The sequence below is a fragment of the Grampus griseus genome, assembly GCF_964374135.1.
Source record: "Grampus griseus genome assembly, chromosome: 14".
In the NCBI taxonomy this organism is placed as follows: Eukaryota; Metazoa; Chordata; class Mammalia; order Artiodactyla; family Delphinidae; genus Grampus; species Grampus griseus.
Genome location: NC_139008.1, coordinates 19191876 through 19209075, shown reverse-complemented (window position 1 = coordinate 19209075; position 17200 = coordinate 19191876). Strand labels below are relative to the sequence as shown.

General features: G+C 48.7%; 1 protein-coding gene across 6 annotated transcripts in view; it reads left to right on the top strand.

Annotated features, from left to right (window-relative positions):
* Nucleotides 1-11648, top strand: part of SLC5A11 (solute carrier family 5 member 11) — a gene marked incomplete at both ends in the record, with an annotated part of 41925 nt that extends 30277 nt beyond the window's left edge. For all 6 annotated transcript variants that reach the window (XM_082671538.1, XM_082671536.1, XM_082671535.1 and 3 more), the window contains 7 exons: nt 245-380; nt 6442-6549; nt 6885-7035; nt 8624-8792; nt 9190-9405; nt 10086-10254; nt 11443-11648. In XM_082671538.1, the coding sequence (XP_082527664.1) occupies nt 245-380; nt 6442-6549; nt 6885-7035; nt 8624-8792; nt 9190-9405; nt 10086-10254; nt 11443-11648 (1155 nt within the window). The remainder of the gene's footprint in view (nt 1-244; nt 381-6441; nt 6550-6884; nt 7036-8623; nt 8793-9189; nt 9406-10085; nt 10255-11442) is intronic.
* Between the last annotated feature and the right edge of the window lie 5552 nt (nt 11649-17200).

Here is a 17200-nt window from a genome sequence, read left to right as displayed (position 1 = left end):
TCACTCCTAGCAAAGTATTTGCATTCCTCTTCTATCCTCCTTCCCGTTCTTGATTTCTCTGCCTTGGTATAGCTACCCCAACTGGACCACTGGATCACAGGGATTGAGAATAGGAGAGATGTTTCCTTAGAGAAGGCAGGCAAACCGAGCTCCTGGGTCTACTATGCCTACAAAGAAGCCATGCGCACCTAGTTGGCCTTAAGAGAAATCTGTCTCAACTTCCAACCACACCACTGTTTTCCAGGTGATTGTTCAGCGGACTCTGGCTGCCAAGAACCTGTCCCATGCCAAAGGAGGCTCTCTGATGGCCGCATACCTGAAGGTCCTGCCCCTTTTCATCATGGTGTTCCCTGGTATGGTCAGCCGTGTCCTCTTTCCAGGTAAGAAGACAGTTGGGAGGAGAGGTTGTCTGTGAGTCTCAGACCCTGTGAAGTGTTCTGAACGTCTTACTGACTGCCCCTCGAGAATGCAGCTGGAGTCCCTTCCTGGTGATTCAGCTGAGGTGTCTCCATCCCGGCAACTACTGACTCAGTGCTGTTTCCCAACATTGGTTCAATGAGGACGTCCTATTAATGTCCCAGGCCAAATCAAATGGAGACCTTTCTGGGGACTCGCCTCAACTATATATTTTCTGAAACCACAAACTAGGCTAAAATCTCATGGTTCCAGATGTCAGCTCCCTGAAACCTCATGTGAGGGCTCCCCTCACACTGCAATGTTTGAACCCAGTGGTTTGGCAACTTTGGCCCAATAGAACCCTTTGGGCGTTCCTTTTCTTAACAAAATCAGGGATATCAAAACCTCTAGAGTATCTGTCTTAGCTTTTTCTCTTTTTTTAAACTTGGTAGAGGGATGAGGTTGGCAGCATGGGGATTAAACAGGACTAGGGGTGGGGGATGTTATTGGGAGTCACTGTGATGTCAGGAGCTGGTGATCTGTGTGGAAGAACGCTCCTTTCTGCCTCATTAAGTTTAACCCTGTTTTGACCCAAGCTGTTATTAACTCAAACGGGCAGAAATCTCCCTCCCCTATGCCTTATCTTACATGACGTTGCAGAGGTAAAGAAGGGGTTAGGGTGAAATGGTTAGTCCAGAAGTTTTTTGTTTTTGTTTAAATTAATTAATTAATTTATTTATTTTGGGCTGTGTTGGGTCTTCGTTCCTGTGCGAGGGCTTTCTCTAGTTGCTGCAAGTGGGGGCCACTCTTCATCGCGGTGTGCGGGCCTCTCACTATCGCGGCCTCTACTTGTTGCGGAGCACAGGCTCCAGACGCGCAGGCTCAGTAGTTGTGGCTCGCGGGCCTAGTTGCTCCGCAGCATGTGGGATCCTCCCAGACCAGGGTTCGAACCCGTGTCCCCTGCATTAGCAGGCAGACTTTCAACCACTGCGCCACCAGGGAAGCCCCAGTCCAGAAGTTTTGTCAAAATAATTTAGAACTATGGATTAGGTGGAAGGACTTGGGGCAGAGAAAGGATGGGGAGCCGTCCATGGTGCCAGATGCTGGGATTGCGCTTCTCTAGCCCTGATGGATGACGAACCCAGAGCCATCGGTCCTCTTTCCAGGGAAGCAGCACAAGGCTTGAAAAATCCCAGATGAGGATAAGAACTGGGATCTTGGTTTTATGGCGACTTGATGGAAAATATACAGCTAAGGGGAAGGCGACATATGAACAAAGAAAGTGGCTTAAAGCAACCAACATTCATTGTGCTAAGGGCTAGTCCCCGTGTGAGGAGCTTTGCAGTAGAGGGTGGCGGTTATGAATATGAACACTGATCTGAAATGCCTTGCCTGAACCTTGGCTCTGACACTTCCTGGCTCCTGTGACCTTGAATAAGTCACTTAATTTCTGTTAAGTGCTTCTGTTTCCTCACTTGTAAAATGGGGATAATATTTCCTAAGGCTTAAAACAGTTCCTGGCACGTGGTAAACACTATAGAAGTGTTCACTTTTATTATTCTATACATGTTTTATCTCATTGATTCCTCAAAAGGACCTTATGAGATAGGTACTATTGTTATTTTCATTTATAGATAAAGAAATCAGGGAATTCCCTGGCAGTCCAGTGGTTAGGACTCCACACTGGCACTGCTGAGGGTGTGGGTTCAATCTCTGGTCGGGGAACTAAGATCCAGCAATCCGCGTGGCCAAAGAAAGGAAGAAATTAAAGCTCAGAGAAATTAATTGATTCACTCATTTATTCTTCTTCCATGGATTCAACAAATATTTTGAAAGCCAATTATCTGCCAGGCCTTTTTCTAGAAGAGCCTGGGGATGCATAAGGGAACAAGACATACCGTATCCCTGCTGTTGGGGGGGATTACGTTTTAGTGGTGAAGGAGACAAAAAATACGTAAGTGAGCTATTCATTGATTGTGCTAAGTGCTGTGAGGAAAATGCATAGGGAAACATCACAGGGAATGCTGGGCAGGGGCTCCTATGACAGGGTTTCCAGGGAAGGCCTCTGTGAAGAGGCAACAGGTTATTCATGCGGATGGTTTGAAAATATAATTTAGAGTGGAGCCAACCAGATGAATGATGGATTGGATGAAGCTGTTAAGGAAAAAAGAGGACTCTAGATCACTCCTAGGTTAGGGGACTTGCTGGAAGTTACTTGGCTAGGGCTGGGTAAGCCAACATTTAAATCCAGGGGCATCTGCCTCCAAAACCTGACTCTTAATCATGCTACTGTCTCTCTCAGGAAATCACATCAATACTTAGGATCAGTATCAGGATGATCAATAACAAGACCCTGACCCTCACTCTTAGCAGTCAGCCAGTCAATAACGGTTGTTAAGTGAAACATAATGCCACATTCCATGCCCCTAGGGAGTTTATAACGTAACAGATGAGTCTGGTACTCGTGAAAAAGTAAGAGAAAATTGATATCAAAACACTCTAGCATTTGGTACTAGCAATAGTGCGAAAGGAATTTAAGAGAGTGAGGTAGGGTGGAGATGGTGAGGTGGGTGCGGTGCATTTGAAGGTCTTGACTGGAGCTTCTCAAAGTGTGGTTCCCAGTCTAGCAGCATCAGGGTTGCCTTGGAACTTGTTAAAAATGCAAACTTTCAGGTCCCGTCCAAGAGCTTTTGAATCCGAATCTCTGGGGGTGGTGCCCTGCAGAAGATTGAGAAGCCCTGGTCTAAAGGGCCAGGTGCCAGGCCAAGCCACTGTTCCTACCCATTTCCACCCTTCTCTCTATCTCAGCTCCATCAGCAACCTGCTGAATCTTCAAATGGGTCCAGCACTGCCTAAAATGATGCTCTGATCCTGAGCTCTCTTGAACGTGGAAAACATCCTCTTCCACTTAGTCCATCCAAGGAATAGCGCCCACTTATAAAGGAACTCTAGTGGAAACCAAGAAAGAAACAAAACAACCCTCAAAACAATGAAACACAAGAGTCTAGAAATGTTCCTGTTTACAAAGCCAATCATCTCCACCTGAGCTTTGGAATAAGCTAAGGTTTTGAATCCTATCCACGATACTAGCTTTATGATTTGGGGATGTTATTAGTCTCTATGGGCCTCAGTTTACTTGTCTCTGAAATACGTATAATGGCAATATCTTCCCCATGGAGTTGTGAAGATTACATGAGAAGGTGTATGTGCAGTGTTTGTTTGCAGCATCTGAGTCGTAGTGAACTTCCATGAATGTTGGCATTTGGAAGAAGGAGGTTTGGTGCTGTGTTTGGACTGGACTCTGCTAGAGCCATCCTTTATGTCAAGCATCATAGGATCTGACAAGGGAATCCACTCCATATATGAAATGGTTGATTAATTCACCCAAGACAGGTGAGCTGATATTAGAGAATGGTGGGTTAACAATCACAAGGCTGTTGGTTTCATTTATAACTTAGCTGAACCAACTAGTTTCCCTGTGATGAACATTATTCTTTAGCCTGAACGAACAAACACAATTTTCTGCCCTAAACATGCTTTATAAACTTTGTGTCTGTCATGTGTTTCATGGTTGAAGGTTGCATTCCTAGAAGGTTAAACAAAAACTAGGTCATTAAATGAATGATTTCAGGGGGAGTCTTGCTCCTTCTTGGTGTCCCTTGAAGAGAGGAGCTTTTGGACAACAAGAGTCCAAACCCACAAGATTGGAACATAAGCAAGATCTTCGCCCCATACCATGTTCTGGCCACAGGAATAGAACTATTTTCTAATCTTCTCCTAAACTTCCGTAGACAAGTCATAAACAAGCCAAGAGCTTTGACCTCTCAAAAGCATTTTTCTCAACGAGGTTGTTTCTTCTCAATACTTCCTGTCAAATATCATTTTTGGTCTGCGGTCTTAATTTTGTCTAAGACTGAATCAGAGTTTTGGAGGCATCTACTTTTATTCCATAGCAATTGTTACTTGTATTATGAATTGTGGCCACAGCACCCATTTCCTCTCCCATTGGTGGATGTAAGTGGAGGGAAGGGTCCCAGCTTTGACAAGACATAACAGTGAGTGGAGAAACTATACAAAGACCAGATAGTCCTTGGGCTTCCTAATGGATGAAGGGGCCTGGTGTGATTTCCATTTCTTAGGTATTATGCTATCTTAAAAAAGCAAATGAAGGATCGAGAATTCCCTGGCGGTCCAGTGGTTAAGACTCCACGCTTCCACTGCAGGGGTCCCAGGTTCGATCCCTGCTTGGGGAACTAAGATCCCACAAGCCACATGGCGTGGCCAAAAAAAATCCAAACCAGAATCAATAATATTAGGGGAGGGATAAATTAGGGATTTGAGGTTAACAGATACACGCTACTATATATAAAATAAACAACAAGGACCTACTATAGAGCACAGGGAACTATATTCTTTTTATATATGAATCACTTTGCTGTATACCTGAAACATTGTAAACTTCTAGACTATACAACTATACTTCAATAAAAAAAATTTTAATTAAATAACCCCCCAACAATATTAGATTTTAAAGTTATGATGTACTTTAAATGTTTACATTTATTAAATTAACAGTTTTAACACATATAAAAATATAAAGACTAGACATACCACCTCATCTGGAGATACTGTCAAACATCTCTGTTTGAGGCCACTTGTGAATGTGAGGCCTCAGCTACAGGATCATCGTGACGTTGATACTGCATCAGAATGGGGGAGGAGATGGGTGTGGGCAGTGAAGGGCTCCAAGCCCACCCCTAAACTGAGGCTCGAGGTCGTTCCCACTTGCCATAGAAGGTGGGACGGAAGGCAGTGTTACTCATCAAAATGAGGAAGAAGGACAGAAGCCTTTGGACTGAGCAGAGGGAGGGTCTAGGAGTTATTTATGGGAATTATTCCTAGATGCAGCTGGCCAAAGAGACTTGAGGATTTATAAGTGGTCCAGCGGGGGTAAGTGGTGTTGTGTTGGCATTGAGCGGGTGGTGAGGAGTGTGGCTCAGCTCAGATATGAGGAAGACAGAAAGTAACAAGAAAGCTATCATTCAAACACACGTGCCAGACCACTGAAACAACCTACACTCTCTTGGCCTTCCTTCTCTGAAATATTGGATTGGATTGAGAGACCTGTTCTGTCTCCGACATGACCTTGCTGGGTGATTATAACCAGGTCCCTTCCCCTCTGTAAAGATTACACTAATAATGAGATAGCTAGTCTCTCTCCAAGAAAAATGTATCGAGCATCTACTCTGCGCCACACACTCGTATAATTTTTAAATCTCTTCTTCTGTCTTCCAAGCAGGAGGCCTATGCTTCTAAGCTTGGCGTGTGTTCATCATGACAGAGATGAAGAACTAGAGGTGCCAGGAAGTCCGGATGGATTTACACTAGAAAATCAAAATGCTGTTCAGGAGAGAAAAGAATTGATACAGAAATGGAGAGAGAGGAGGAGAGAGAAATTCAGAGCCTGGTTGGGTTCTTATGAGTCTAAAATGAGGAACAGCTGTTCAACTATGTATACTGTTGAGAAGGAGATGGGGAAAAGAGGAACTTTTAAAATATTTGCCATGTGTCAAGTGAGGGCATTCTCCTTTGCACTTCCGATGAACTTAGGTAAAGATGTAAATTGCTCGTGTCCTTTTGGGGGGCTTAGGGAGCCTGATGTAGGGCACTGTGCTGAGACTGGCCGTGAGGTGTCTCGGCTTTTTTTGGGTTATAATAGTACAGCTGAAAAGTATTCAGCACTTCCTGTGTCCCAGACTCTGTGCTGAGTGTGTAATGTATATCATTTCATTTAATCCTCACTATAATCTTAGGAAGTAGAGTTCTGTTACTGTCCCAGTTTTGCAGATACGGCAACTGAGGTCCAGAATGGTTAAGTAACAAGGCCATGGATTATTAAGTCTAGGCTCCTTTTTATTTCACTGGACTGTACGCTTATATACAGTAGCCCTGTCTCCTGGTGCTGGCCTGCGCCAGGCCGTGTTTGGGCCGGGCCTGGGCCTCTGAGGGTCCGTCTGCTTAGCTCTGGGCTTGTTTCCTCCATAGACCAAGTGGCTTGTGCAGACCCAGAAATCTGCCAGAAGGTCTGTAGCAACCCCGCCGGCTGCTCTGACATCGCGTATCCCAAACTTGTGCTGGAACTCCTGCCTACAGGTAATGGTCCCTTCACCCCTCAGTTGAGTCCCCCCGGGGCACCCAGAAAGGAGGACATTGGCTTGGGCTCTGATCTGAGGAGGGGGGCAAGATGGGAGGGCTGTGGGAAAGAATGGGCTCTGGGCTGAGGAACTAAGCGCCCAAATAAAGCTCCGGCCCTGGCTACGCAGGGGTCTCTGCCCCCCTCCCCGAGTCCCTCCTGTTGGCTCCCACCCCTGAGTTCCGCCTCCTCCGAGTTGAACCTCTCGGGACCAGCTGGCTATGGGCCTGGGAAATGGGGTCAGCGGTGAAGGCAGAAAAAGCCTGAGGCCCAAAGACCTCCCTTCTGCCCCCAGGGCTCCGCGGGCTCATGATGGCTGTGATGGTGGCAGCGCTCATGTCCTCCCTCACCTCCATCTTTAACAGTGCCAGCACCATCTTCACCATGGACCTCTGGAATCATCTCCGGCCTCGGGCATCTGAGAAGGAGCTCATGATTGTGGGCAGGTAAAGTCTTACTGGGCTGGCGCCAGGCAGGGGTGTGAAAAGTCCAGATAACCCAGGGAGGAGAAAGCTGAGCCACCCAGAGGGAAAGTCCAGCCTTCGACTTCTCCAGGCTGTCTCAGCCTCCTCTGATGGCAAAGGTGAAGTACATCAGGGCTCCGTGGATGAGTAAGGCGTTCATTCATTCAAGAGCTATTCAGTGAGCACCTACTACGTGCCAGGTGCCGGGCATAGAGCAGTGAAAAGAAAAGACTCAGTTTTGCCTTTGTGGAGCTAGGAGAAGAAAAGGATAAGTAAACAGGTAGTTATAACCACAGTGAATGTTATGATGGAGGAGCCAGGACACCTAGGGAGTCAGAGGAAAAGTCTTCAACTTGGACTGGGACCTGAGGGGTGAATAGGAGTTAGCCAGGTAAAAGGGAGAAGGGTGTTCTGGGGGTTGGGGGCAAGGTTTCTCTAACAAGTCTTGTGCAAAGTCCTGATATCTAATGGGGGGGATGAAAATGACCGAAGTGAGTGGCATGTACATTTTATGTAAAATATATGCTAATAAGCATCTTGGGACTCTGCCCCTTAAGAAGGTGTAGCTAAGGGCTGTCTCATCCTTGGGTTAGGGAGAGGTATGACATCAAAAGCATAATCCATTAAAAAAAAAGAAAAAGAAATTAGACTTCATCAAAACCCAAAACATTTTTTCTTCAAAAGACACCATTAAGAAGATGAGACGACAAGCCACAGATCGGGAGAAAATATTTGCAAGCCATATATCTGACAAAGGACTTGTCATCTAGAATAATCTAAAAAGCAAGATGGTAGTCTAGAAAGTTCCTGCAGGATACCGCTACACACCCACTAGAGTGGCTATAATCAAAAAGGCAGACAGGAAGGCAGAGAAGTTGGAACTCTTGTGCATTGCATGTGGGGATGTAAAATGGTTCAACTGTTCAAAAGCAGTTTGGTATTTTCTTAAAAAGCTAAGTATAAACTTACCATGTGACCCAGCAATTGCATCCCTAGAAGTAAAACCATCTGGCTGTACAAAGACTTGTATACAAATGTTCATAGCAGCATTTTTTACAATAGCCAAAAAGTAGAAACAATCCAAATGTCCACTGATGGGTGAAGGATAGACAATGGTATACAATGGCGTATCCACTCAATGGAATATTTTTCAACAATAAAAAGGAATGAAATATTGATACATGATATGTGATGAACCTCGTGCTAAGACATGCTAAGTGAAAGAAGCCAACTGCAAAAGACCACATATTGTATGATACCATTTACTTGAAATGTCCAGAAAAGGCAAACCTGTAGAGACAGAAGTAGATAAGTGCTTATTTAGGGTGGGAACAAGAATAAGTTGTAAATGGGCATGGGGGGACTTTTCGGAGTGATGGAAGTTCTAAAACTTGATTGTGGTGTTGGTTGCACCACTATAAATTTACTAAAAGTTACTGCATTGCACACTTACAATGGGTGAATCTTATGGCGTATAAATTCTACCTCCGAAAAGCTATAAAAAAGAGAGAGAAGCGTTCAGGGGAGATAAAACACTAATGCGGGGGGGTCTCTCTCCGTCCGGCACCAGGGTGTTTGTGTTGCTGCTGGTGTCGGTCTCCATCCTCTGGATCCCTGTGGTCCAGGCCAGCCAGGGCGGCCAACTCTTCAGCTACATCCAGTCCATCAGCTCCTACCTGCAGCCTCCCGTGGCTGTGGTCTTCATCATGGGATGTTTCTGGAAGCGGACCAACGAAAAGGTAGCCCTGGATCAGCCCTTCAGCCCGTCGGATGGGAGAGAAGGGGACTGGAGAGGGACATGAGGATATCAGGTGTCATTAGGGAGGATGAGTTCTGTGCGGGAAGATACAGGGAGGGTGTTAGCTGGCTTTTGAAGAAAAGCAACGAGGGTTCTATTTTGATGCCTTTTGTCCTTAAACAGGGAAGCTGAATTAACAGGGAATTATATGTCATTGATTAATTCTATGTAAAAGATAAACAGATAAGTATCACCAGCCCTTTTCGAATCACTGACCCCTGCTGTGACCGTCGCTAGAAAGCCACGCTCTCGAGGGGGTTTGCCAAGGTTTCCGGAGGCCTGTGCCGGACGCCCCACAGCCCTGCCCGTGTCTAAGATGGCCTTGCTCTGATTCACAGGGCGCCTTCTTCGGTCTCATCTTGGGCCTTCTCCTAGGCTTGGTTCGTCTGGTCCTGGACTTCATTTACGTGCAGCCTCGGTGTGACCAGCCAGATGAGCGGCCAGCTGTGGTAAAGGATGTCCACTACCTCTACTTCTCCATGATTCTGTCCTCCGTCACCCTGATCACTGTGTCCGTCGTAAGCTGGTTCACAGAGCCGCCCTCCAAGGAGATGGTACTTTTGGGGTTGACACTGTATCCGTTGAGACCCTTCACTGCTAGTGACAGAAAACCCAATTGACTTCAGTGAAGAGGACTGATGGTTCAAAAAGCTGAAAAGTCCAGGGCTGGGTCTTGGGAAGAACTTGATTTCAGGATACTGAAAAGACCATCAGAATTCATCTCTCACCTCTCCTTCTGTTCTCAGGCCCCTTGTGGGCCCAGCAGCTTTTAGGGATACATCCTCTCTTATTCTCATTAAGCAAAAGCATAAGCGTTTTTGTCCCAGCATTTCCAGTGAAGTTCCTGATGCCCGTTGATGGAGTCAGCTCAAGACACATGATCACCCATGAACCAACTTGCTCCCCGTGGCCAGAGACATGGATGAGCTCCATGCTGATCACAGGGTTCCCCCCACACTCACGGGCTAGGGTTAAGCTCTGGGGACTAGAATGAGGAAGGGTGAGATCCCCACTGGAGAATTAGGGCTGTTCAAGAAAGATGGGGGACTGAGTGGGGGAAATGTCCATTGATTCTGAAGAGCGCTGGGAGCTGAAGCTTTCTGGAGGGTGGAGTGAGAGGGCAAGACTGGGAGAGACTCGGGTGTGAAGGCTAAGCCTGGGGTTGGAAGGCGGTGGGAGAAAGGGATGAAAGTCACCGCTCCACCCCATCTCACAGTTCATCTCTGCTCCATAGGTCAGTCGCTTGACCTGGTTTACTCGCCGTGACCCCATGGTTCAGAAGGAACAGGTGTCGCCAGCAACTCCCCCGCCTCTTACCCTCTCTCAGAACAGGACACCAGAGGCCAGCAGAACCAACGTTCAGTTCGAGATTGTCCAAGAAAACATGCCCCAAAACCACAGCTGTGAGTTGCTTTGCTCTTCAGTTACAGTAGGAACCTCTAGAAGCATCATATAATTAAGGGGAAATTTTTCTACCAAATCACAAGCCAGAAAATGGGCACACTTGGAATTTTAGCATCGCCTGACTCCCAGGGTCTGGTCCTCCCTCACTCTCTGGCCACTGGAAGGGTTAGTAACTTTCAACAGATGCCTCAGGTGGAAAATTAGAGCCAGTGTTTGTTGAGTGCCTACTAAAACATGGTTCATTTGATCCTCCCAAAACCCCATGTGGTAGGCTGGGGTACTGCTGGCATTCTTTAAATGACTGGTTTTAAAACTGGCAGCTTGCAGGCATATTTTCCTTTAGCTCACCTACTCTTTTAATAAAATGTGAGTTAACATTTAAAAATTGTGAGATTTCACATAAAATTCCAGATTTCCATCTTCTCTTGAAAAACTGGAACATCTGGCAACATGGAGCCCATATGTCTGCATGGCAAAAGTTGTCTGGAGCTGCAAAGCAGCTGTTCCTTAGACCTGGAATATACAGTTAGCCAGGGTCCCCACCAGTCCCTACTGTCTCCATGACGCAAGGCTGTGGTTGTCATTAATCATCATACATGGCTTTAAAAAAAATAATAATTGTGGATATGAACCCATGTCATCCTCCCATGGGAAACTCAAGGATAGATCCAGAAGGCCACGTGTTTCAAGAAAGATGAGAGAATCTTTCTTGGTAGAGGTGACGTGTTTAATAAGAAAATCAGCTCCCCTGACTCCCACACGTCACCCGCCTGGCTCCACCCGCAGCTGATTTTGCAGACCCAGCTCTGAATGGGGAAAGAGAGTTCCCTGCAAGAGTGCACATCTCTCTTCAGCCTCCTGGCAGGCGATGCAATACAGGGAGGAAGTCAGATAGAAAAGGTCCTAAACCCACCTTTGCCTCTGCTAACCAGCTGTGTGCTTTGCTCAAGTTAGGCTGAGTCTCTGTCTTTTCATCTGAAATTCTGCACCTGAAGATGGTGAAAAGTCTCAAAATACCAATCGGCTAGAACTAAAGAGTCTTCCAGAATCAAAGTCTTAATGAATACCTTCCAGAAAAGGAACATAAAGTATTTATCACAGTGTGTGGGACACACCCGGTCTCTCTTCTCTCTTGCCTGGGAGACACAGCCCATCCTTATGACCCTTATTTGCTGGGTTCTTTTTAGGTGACATGACCAAAAAGCAGTCCAAAGTGGTGAAAGCCATCTTGTGGCTCTGTGGGCTGGAGAACAAGGGCAAGGAGGAGATGCCGAGCAGAACAGACCCTGTCATAGTTTCCCTGGATGAAAACCCCTTGGTGAAAACCCTTCTGGACGTCAACCTCATCATCTGCGTCAGCTGTGCCATCTTTCTCTGGGGATACTTTGCTTAACATGGGGGTGAACCCAGGGATCCAAGCTCTCAGTTTGCTATCAATGCCCCAATTTTTTAATGAAGGAAAAAAATAATAAAGCCTTGTTTGTTTACCACCAGGCTTCAAAGGTGTCTATGGGCCACTTTCAACATGACATTTAGTTAGTCCTGTTCTTCTTAAAGGGGCTTCCCTGGTGGTGCAGTGGTTGAGAGTCCGCCTGCCGATGCAGGGGACGCGGGTTCGTGCCCCGGTCCGGGAAGATCCCACGTGCCGCAGAGCGGCTGGGCCCGTGAGCCATGGCCGCTGGGCCTGTGCGTCCGGAGCCTGTCCTCCACAACGGGAGAGGCCACAGCAGTGAGAGGCCCGCGTACCGAAAAAAAAAAAAAAAAGGAATGAAGGCTAGAAGCTGGAAAAAGAAAGAGGCATAAAGGCTTCTTTGTCTCAAAAGGCCAGTTATTCACTCTTCCTGTCCGTCATGTAACATCAGTAGCCAAATTCAAAGGGTTGGACAAGCGAAGAGATGCCCAGCCCCCCGGTAGCCACATCCCCTGGGCTGACTGTTAGCGCTTGAACTCTCTCCAGCTCACCTTCCAAGCACAGGGAATGGGACCTGCATGCTATCTCCCGCCTTTCACTGTTGCTGGCTTTGGGTGAAGGAATAGTTGGTGCCCAAAGGCTTTCTCATTGTGAAACTTGCCCCTCACTATGATGTCTGGGAAATAGACCTGAGTTGGTGCCCTGGAACCTTGTGCCATAAAAAAATGAGGGAATTGTGTGCACGTCCCAAGCTCTGCCTTAGCCTGGGTTTCTTTGCTTGATTCTCCACAATGATGCTTCCCTAAAACAAGTGGCCAGGATGGGCAACTCCACAATAAATCGTTATTGGACGACGGGTAATAGGGCTTTTGACCTGAAGAACAGCCACCCCTGTTCTGTGGAGAGTCAGGCATCCTAATGACTCTCTTCTGGGCCCCAGTGGGGTCTGATGGGATGACCTGTAGGGGCCGTGTGTGCCACACGCACAGCTAAGAGCAGGGGCGGGACAGCCAACAGAGTCAGTTAGCCCTGAGACCAACTGGGGCGGCCCAGGGCCATGAGATAGTACCCTAGTCCTGGGGTTAACGGGGCTGGGGGGCGGGATGGGTTAGAACCACTCACTGGCTTAGCAACTGGAGAATGAGTAGTTTCTCAAGGAAGCCCAGTTTCCAAGGAGCACGGACAGGAAGCCCTGGGGCTGAGGGGTCACTGGCTCATGCAGTCACTCATGACATCTTTTGAGTTCCTACTCGATGCCTTCAACACCTGGACCAGCCTTGTCCAAAGGTAAAGGCGTTAGCTCGACACCTATCCTAGTCAGAGGCCTGGCTTTTCCACGTGGATCCAGATGACAGCTGTGGCTTGGACAAAGGCCCCTTGGCCCCCCCAGGAAAGGGCCCCTACGGAGAGCTGTTTGCTAATGTGGCTGCTATCCAGACCCTGTCACTGGCTCCGCAAGAGGCTGAGCTTCTGTCTGGGGCAAGTGGGCTCAAGGGGAGGCTGAGTGACCCTCTCAAGGGCCAAAGGAGGGGAGTGGGAGGCCCAGACGGCTTCGCCAAATTGCCCCTCAGCCAGGCCTGCCCCCCAGCCCCCTGCCACGCCGAGACCTCTGCTGCCACAGGTTGTGGTCAGAAGTGCGTTTTGGTGGGAGTTGTCACTGGGGTAGCTTAGGCCACTGCCACCTCTCCCCTGGATCGCTGCCACCAGTGTCCCGACTGGCCTTCCTGCCTCTAATCTTGCACATTCTCCAGCTCCCGGCAGAGAGAGCAAATCTGATCAAGCCACTCCTCTGCTTGCTCCCAGGATCAGGTCCACACACCTGGATGGGAATTTCCAGACCCCTGACAGCCAGGCCTCTTCTCAGCTTTGACTCTGACTGCTCTCCCTTCAGTCTAGGGTCAGACCACACTCATGCTGTCCCACCTGTGGGCCTAACACAGTGGCTGACACCCAGTGGGCCCCATAAATATCCATCCAGTAAGTAGGTCTTTGCTTCTGCTCTTCCCTCCGCCTAAACGATCCCCCCCTTCCTCTCCTGGCTACCTCTTATTCTAGTCACTGCTTAAACATCACTTCTTCTAGGAAGACTTCCTCGGTCATCCCACACCCACTACGACATGCATCTTCAAAGCAGGTATCACACTTTATTATTGATTGCTTAAGCATCTTTCCAACTAGAGAGAAAGTTCCACGAGGGCAGAAGGCATGGCTTACACTGATGCCTAGCACAGCCTGGTGAATGGATGACCTCCAGAACACAGCTGTCTGGCTCCTTGTCTCATATCCTCCAGCCACACCCCCTCCCTGGCCTGGCTGCCCACCCCTGCCCGGGAACACCCACTGTTCCTGCATCAGGTCAGTCCTTGAGGTCTGAGCTCGTGGAGGTGACTGAATGGCTGACCCATCACCCATCCTCTGCCCTTTAGAAACTGTGCAACTTCCAAACCCTCCTTGACCACAGACGATGGTCTCTAGGGCTGCCCATAGGACCCACTCTCATCTTTGGGAAAGGCCCACATCAGTCACCACGTCACGCTGGCTCTGTCTCCCTAACCTTGTGCTCGTGGAACCGCTGCCTCTGCCTTATCAGGGCCCCACTGGCTCCTCTCTCGGGGGTGTCCTGCTGCTACCTTGCCCCCGCTTCAGTCCACTTTCTGCATCGCAGCCACGGGGACCTAAAGTACAAATCCGACAGTCACTCCCCTCCTGTGTCTGCAGCTCCCCTTGATGACTCCAAACATGAGTTATAAGGATCTTCACACTCCAGCTCCTGCTTCCCTCACCAGCCTCACTCCTTGCCCGTTGCCCGCTTCCCCCTCTAATTCCATGCTGTCGCTCACCTCACGAGCCATTCCTAGCTTCTGGAGGGCCCCCCTCCCCCCTCCTTTCTCCACCAAGATGGGCCTTCCTCCCACATACTTCCACGGCTCCCCCACTCCGCAGTCTCTGTTTCCTGGGTATTCGTTTGCAAGCTTCCTGGGGGCCGAGGCCACAGTTGCATGCTTCAGGTTGGCTCCCCAGGGTCTAGGCCAGTATCCCCCGGAGGAGACACAGAATTATTTAGAAGCCGTGGCTTCAATTCTAAGCATCCTTGTATGAAAGCAAGAGTGCTGTTTCTACCATGAAATGATGTGAAAAAAAATGTTGGTCATCAAATAGCATTTATTGATGTGTATGAAAACTGAATTCAAATACAAATATAGAGGGTAGAAACAGAACCCTGGTGAACTGTTTTGGTTCTTCCAAAAATATATTTGGTTCAAGTATACCCTGACGTGTCATTTGTAATGACATTTTGATGTGTGTGGCAGACAGACCCCAAGGTGACCCTCAGTGACCCCCACCTCCTGCTGTTCATGCCCTTGTATAGTCCCCTCCCCTCGAGTGTGGACAGAACCTGCAACTGACTTCTAACCAATACAATACGGCAGAGGTGATGAGATGTCATCTGTAATTGTATTACAGCATGCAGACTCTGTCTTGCTAGCAAACTCACTCTAGGGGCTGTCCTTGCTGGCTTGCCGAAGTAGCAGCCTCCCCAGGGAAGCCCATGTGACCAGGGACTGCAGGCAGCCTCTAGGAGCCGAGGGCAACCCCTCAATGATGGCAAGAAGTCCTGGGCCTCAGAACTCGTGGCCCTACAAGCATAAACACATGACTTCTGACAACATCCTGAGGGAGCTTAGGAGTGGGTTCTTTCCCAGTTGGACCTCCAGATGGGACCCCAGCCCTGGCTGACCCTTGACTGCAGCCTTGTGAGACCCAAGGACAGGACCCAGCTAAGCTGTGCCTGGACTCCTGACCCACAGAAACTATGAGATAATAAATGTGTTTGTGTTTGTGTGGGGTTTTTTTTGGCTGCAACACATGGCTTGTGGAATCTCAGTTCCCCGACCAGGGATTGAACCCGGGTCCTGGAAGTGAGAGCACCGAGTCCTAACCCCTGGGCCACCAGGGAATTTCCATGACCACTTTTTGCCTTTTGGTTGCATTGGAGCCAGTGGCTTCACTATGCCAGCAGATCTTTCTTTATCCTCAGCTCCATCACTACGATATTAGAAAAGTGGAAGCCATTGGTCTAGAAATATCTGTCAATGGGGTGCTGCCCAGTCTGGCGCAAGACCTCTAGACTATGAGGCATAGAGCCCACTTGAGACCCTGGAGTAAAGAGATGGTAGAGTGGCATCTGTGAGAAGAGGGCGAAGGCTCCGGAATATGGTTACACACCACCAGGCTCACGGCGCAGGTGGCAGAATGGTGGCAACAGACCACAGGTAGAGAACCTAGAAAGAGGGTTTGTCTTAAGACTTTCAAGTAAGAGCACTTACGGGACTCACTGGGCTCAGGACAGCACTGGGAGCTGGAGCCCCAAGAGTGGTACAAGGGTCCCCAAGGGAACCAAGGCCATCAAGGAGGTGCAGGGATTCAGTCATTCCAATTGCATCTGAAGGCTTGGGAATCCACAGGTAATCCAGCACAATCACGGCAGCCAGGGGGATGCCCCGACCCCCTGCAGTCTCCGAAATGCTGGATCAAGATCAGGCTAGGTGGGTGTTGCTTGCAAGGGGTGTGTGGTGGGAGGCACACGTCCCCGACCCTGGTGTAGCTGTGGGTTGGAGAGCAGGAACAGAAGGCCTGAGTACACAGGACTGAAGTTTCTAGGAGAAACTGTTCTCTGGAGAAGAGAAGGAAGCAATCTGAAGGGGCAGATCCCAGCAGCATCTTCCTGGAGGCCAGCACCTTCCTGGATGGTCAGGGATGGCCACATGAGTTTGGATTACAGACTTCTCGGGAAATCCCTGGTGGTCCAGGGGTTAGGACTCCACTTTCACTGGGAGGGGGGGGCCGGGTTCTAACCCTGGTCGGGGAACTAAGATCCTGCAAGCTGCGAGGCCAAAATAAATACAGAAGTAAATTTAAAGAATTAGATTACAGAGCTGTCTACCTCTCTCCCGCGTGTAGTGCCAGGGCGAGGTGACAGCGACGTGGCGCCTCCCCTGGCAGGGCTGATCACATCTCTGCAGCACCTTGGAGGTGCTTCCGCCACGGTGCAATTACAACTGAGCCGCCACGTCCCACACTATGACTCGCCCATCCAAGAAGATGGAGAGCAGCCACTGACACATGTACAGGGGCAAGGAGGTTTCCTTTTTCTTTAGATCGGAGCTGTTGAGGCAGGGAGATTGCTACAAACAATAGGAGAGTGAAAATGGAACACTGTTCTTAAAATAATGAGGGTAGGGTTTGCTGTATTTCAGAATCATTTTGTTCATCACGGCCCTTCCATGTCCCCAGGCACCAATGCCGTCTCCTCGGCAAGCACTGCGTCCCAGCTCCCTCCTGAGTATGAGCTCAGGCATCCTGGAGATAGCATCTCCAAGGTCTGCAGAGATGCCTGACTGTGGACAGCTGGGCTCCTTGAAGAAGGGGTCAACGCTTATGAGCAACATACATCGAGATCTTTGCTTTCTCTATAAGGTTTGTTCTAAAGCTAAGGGCAGTGGGGAGGGGGAGCGGAGAAAAAGAACAGGGAT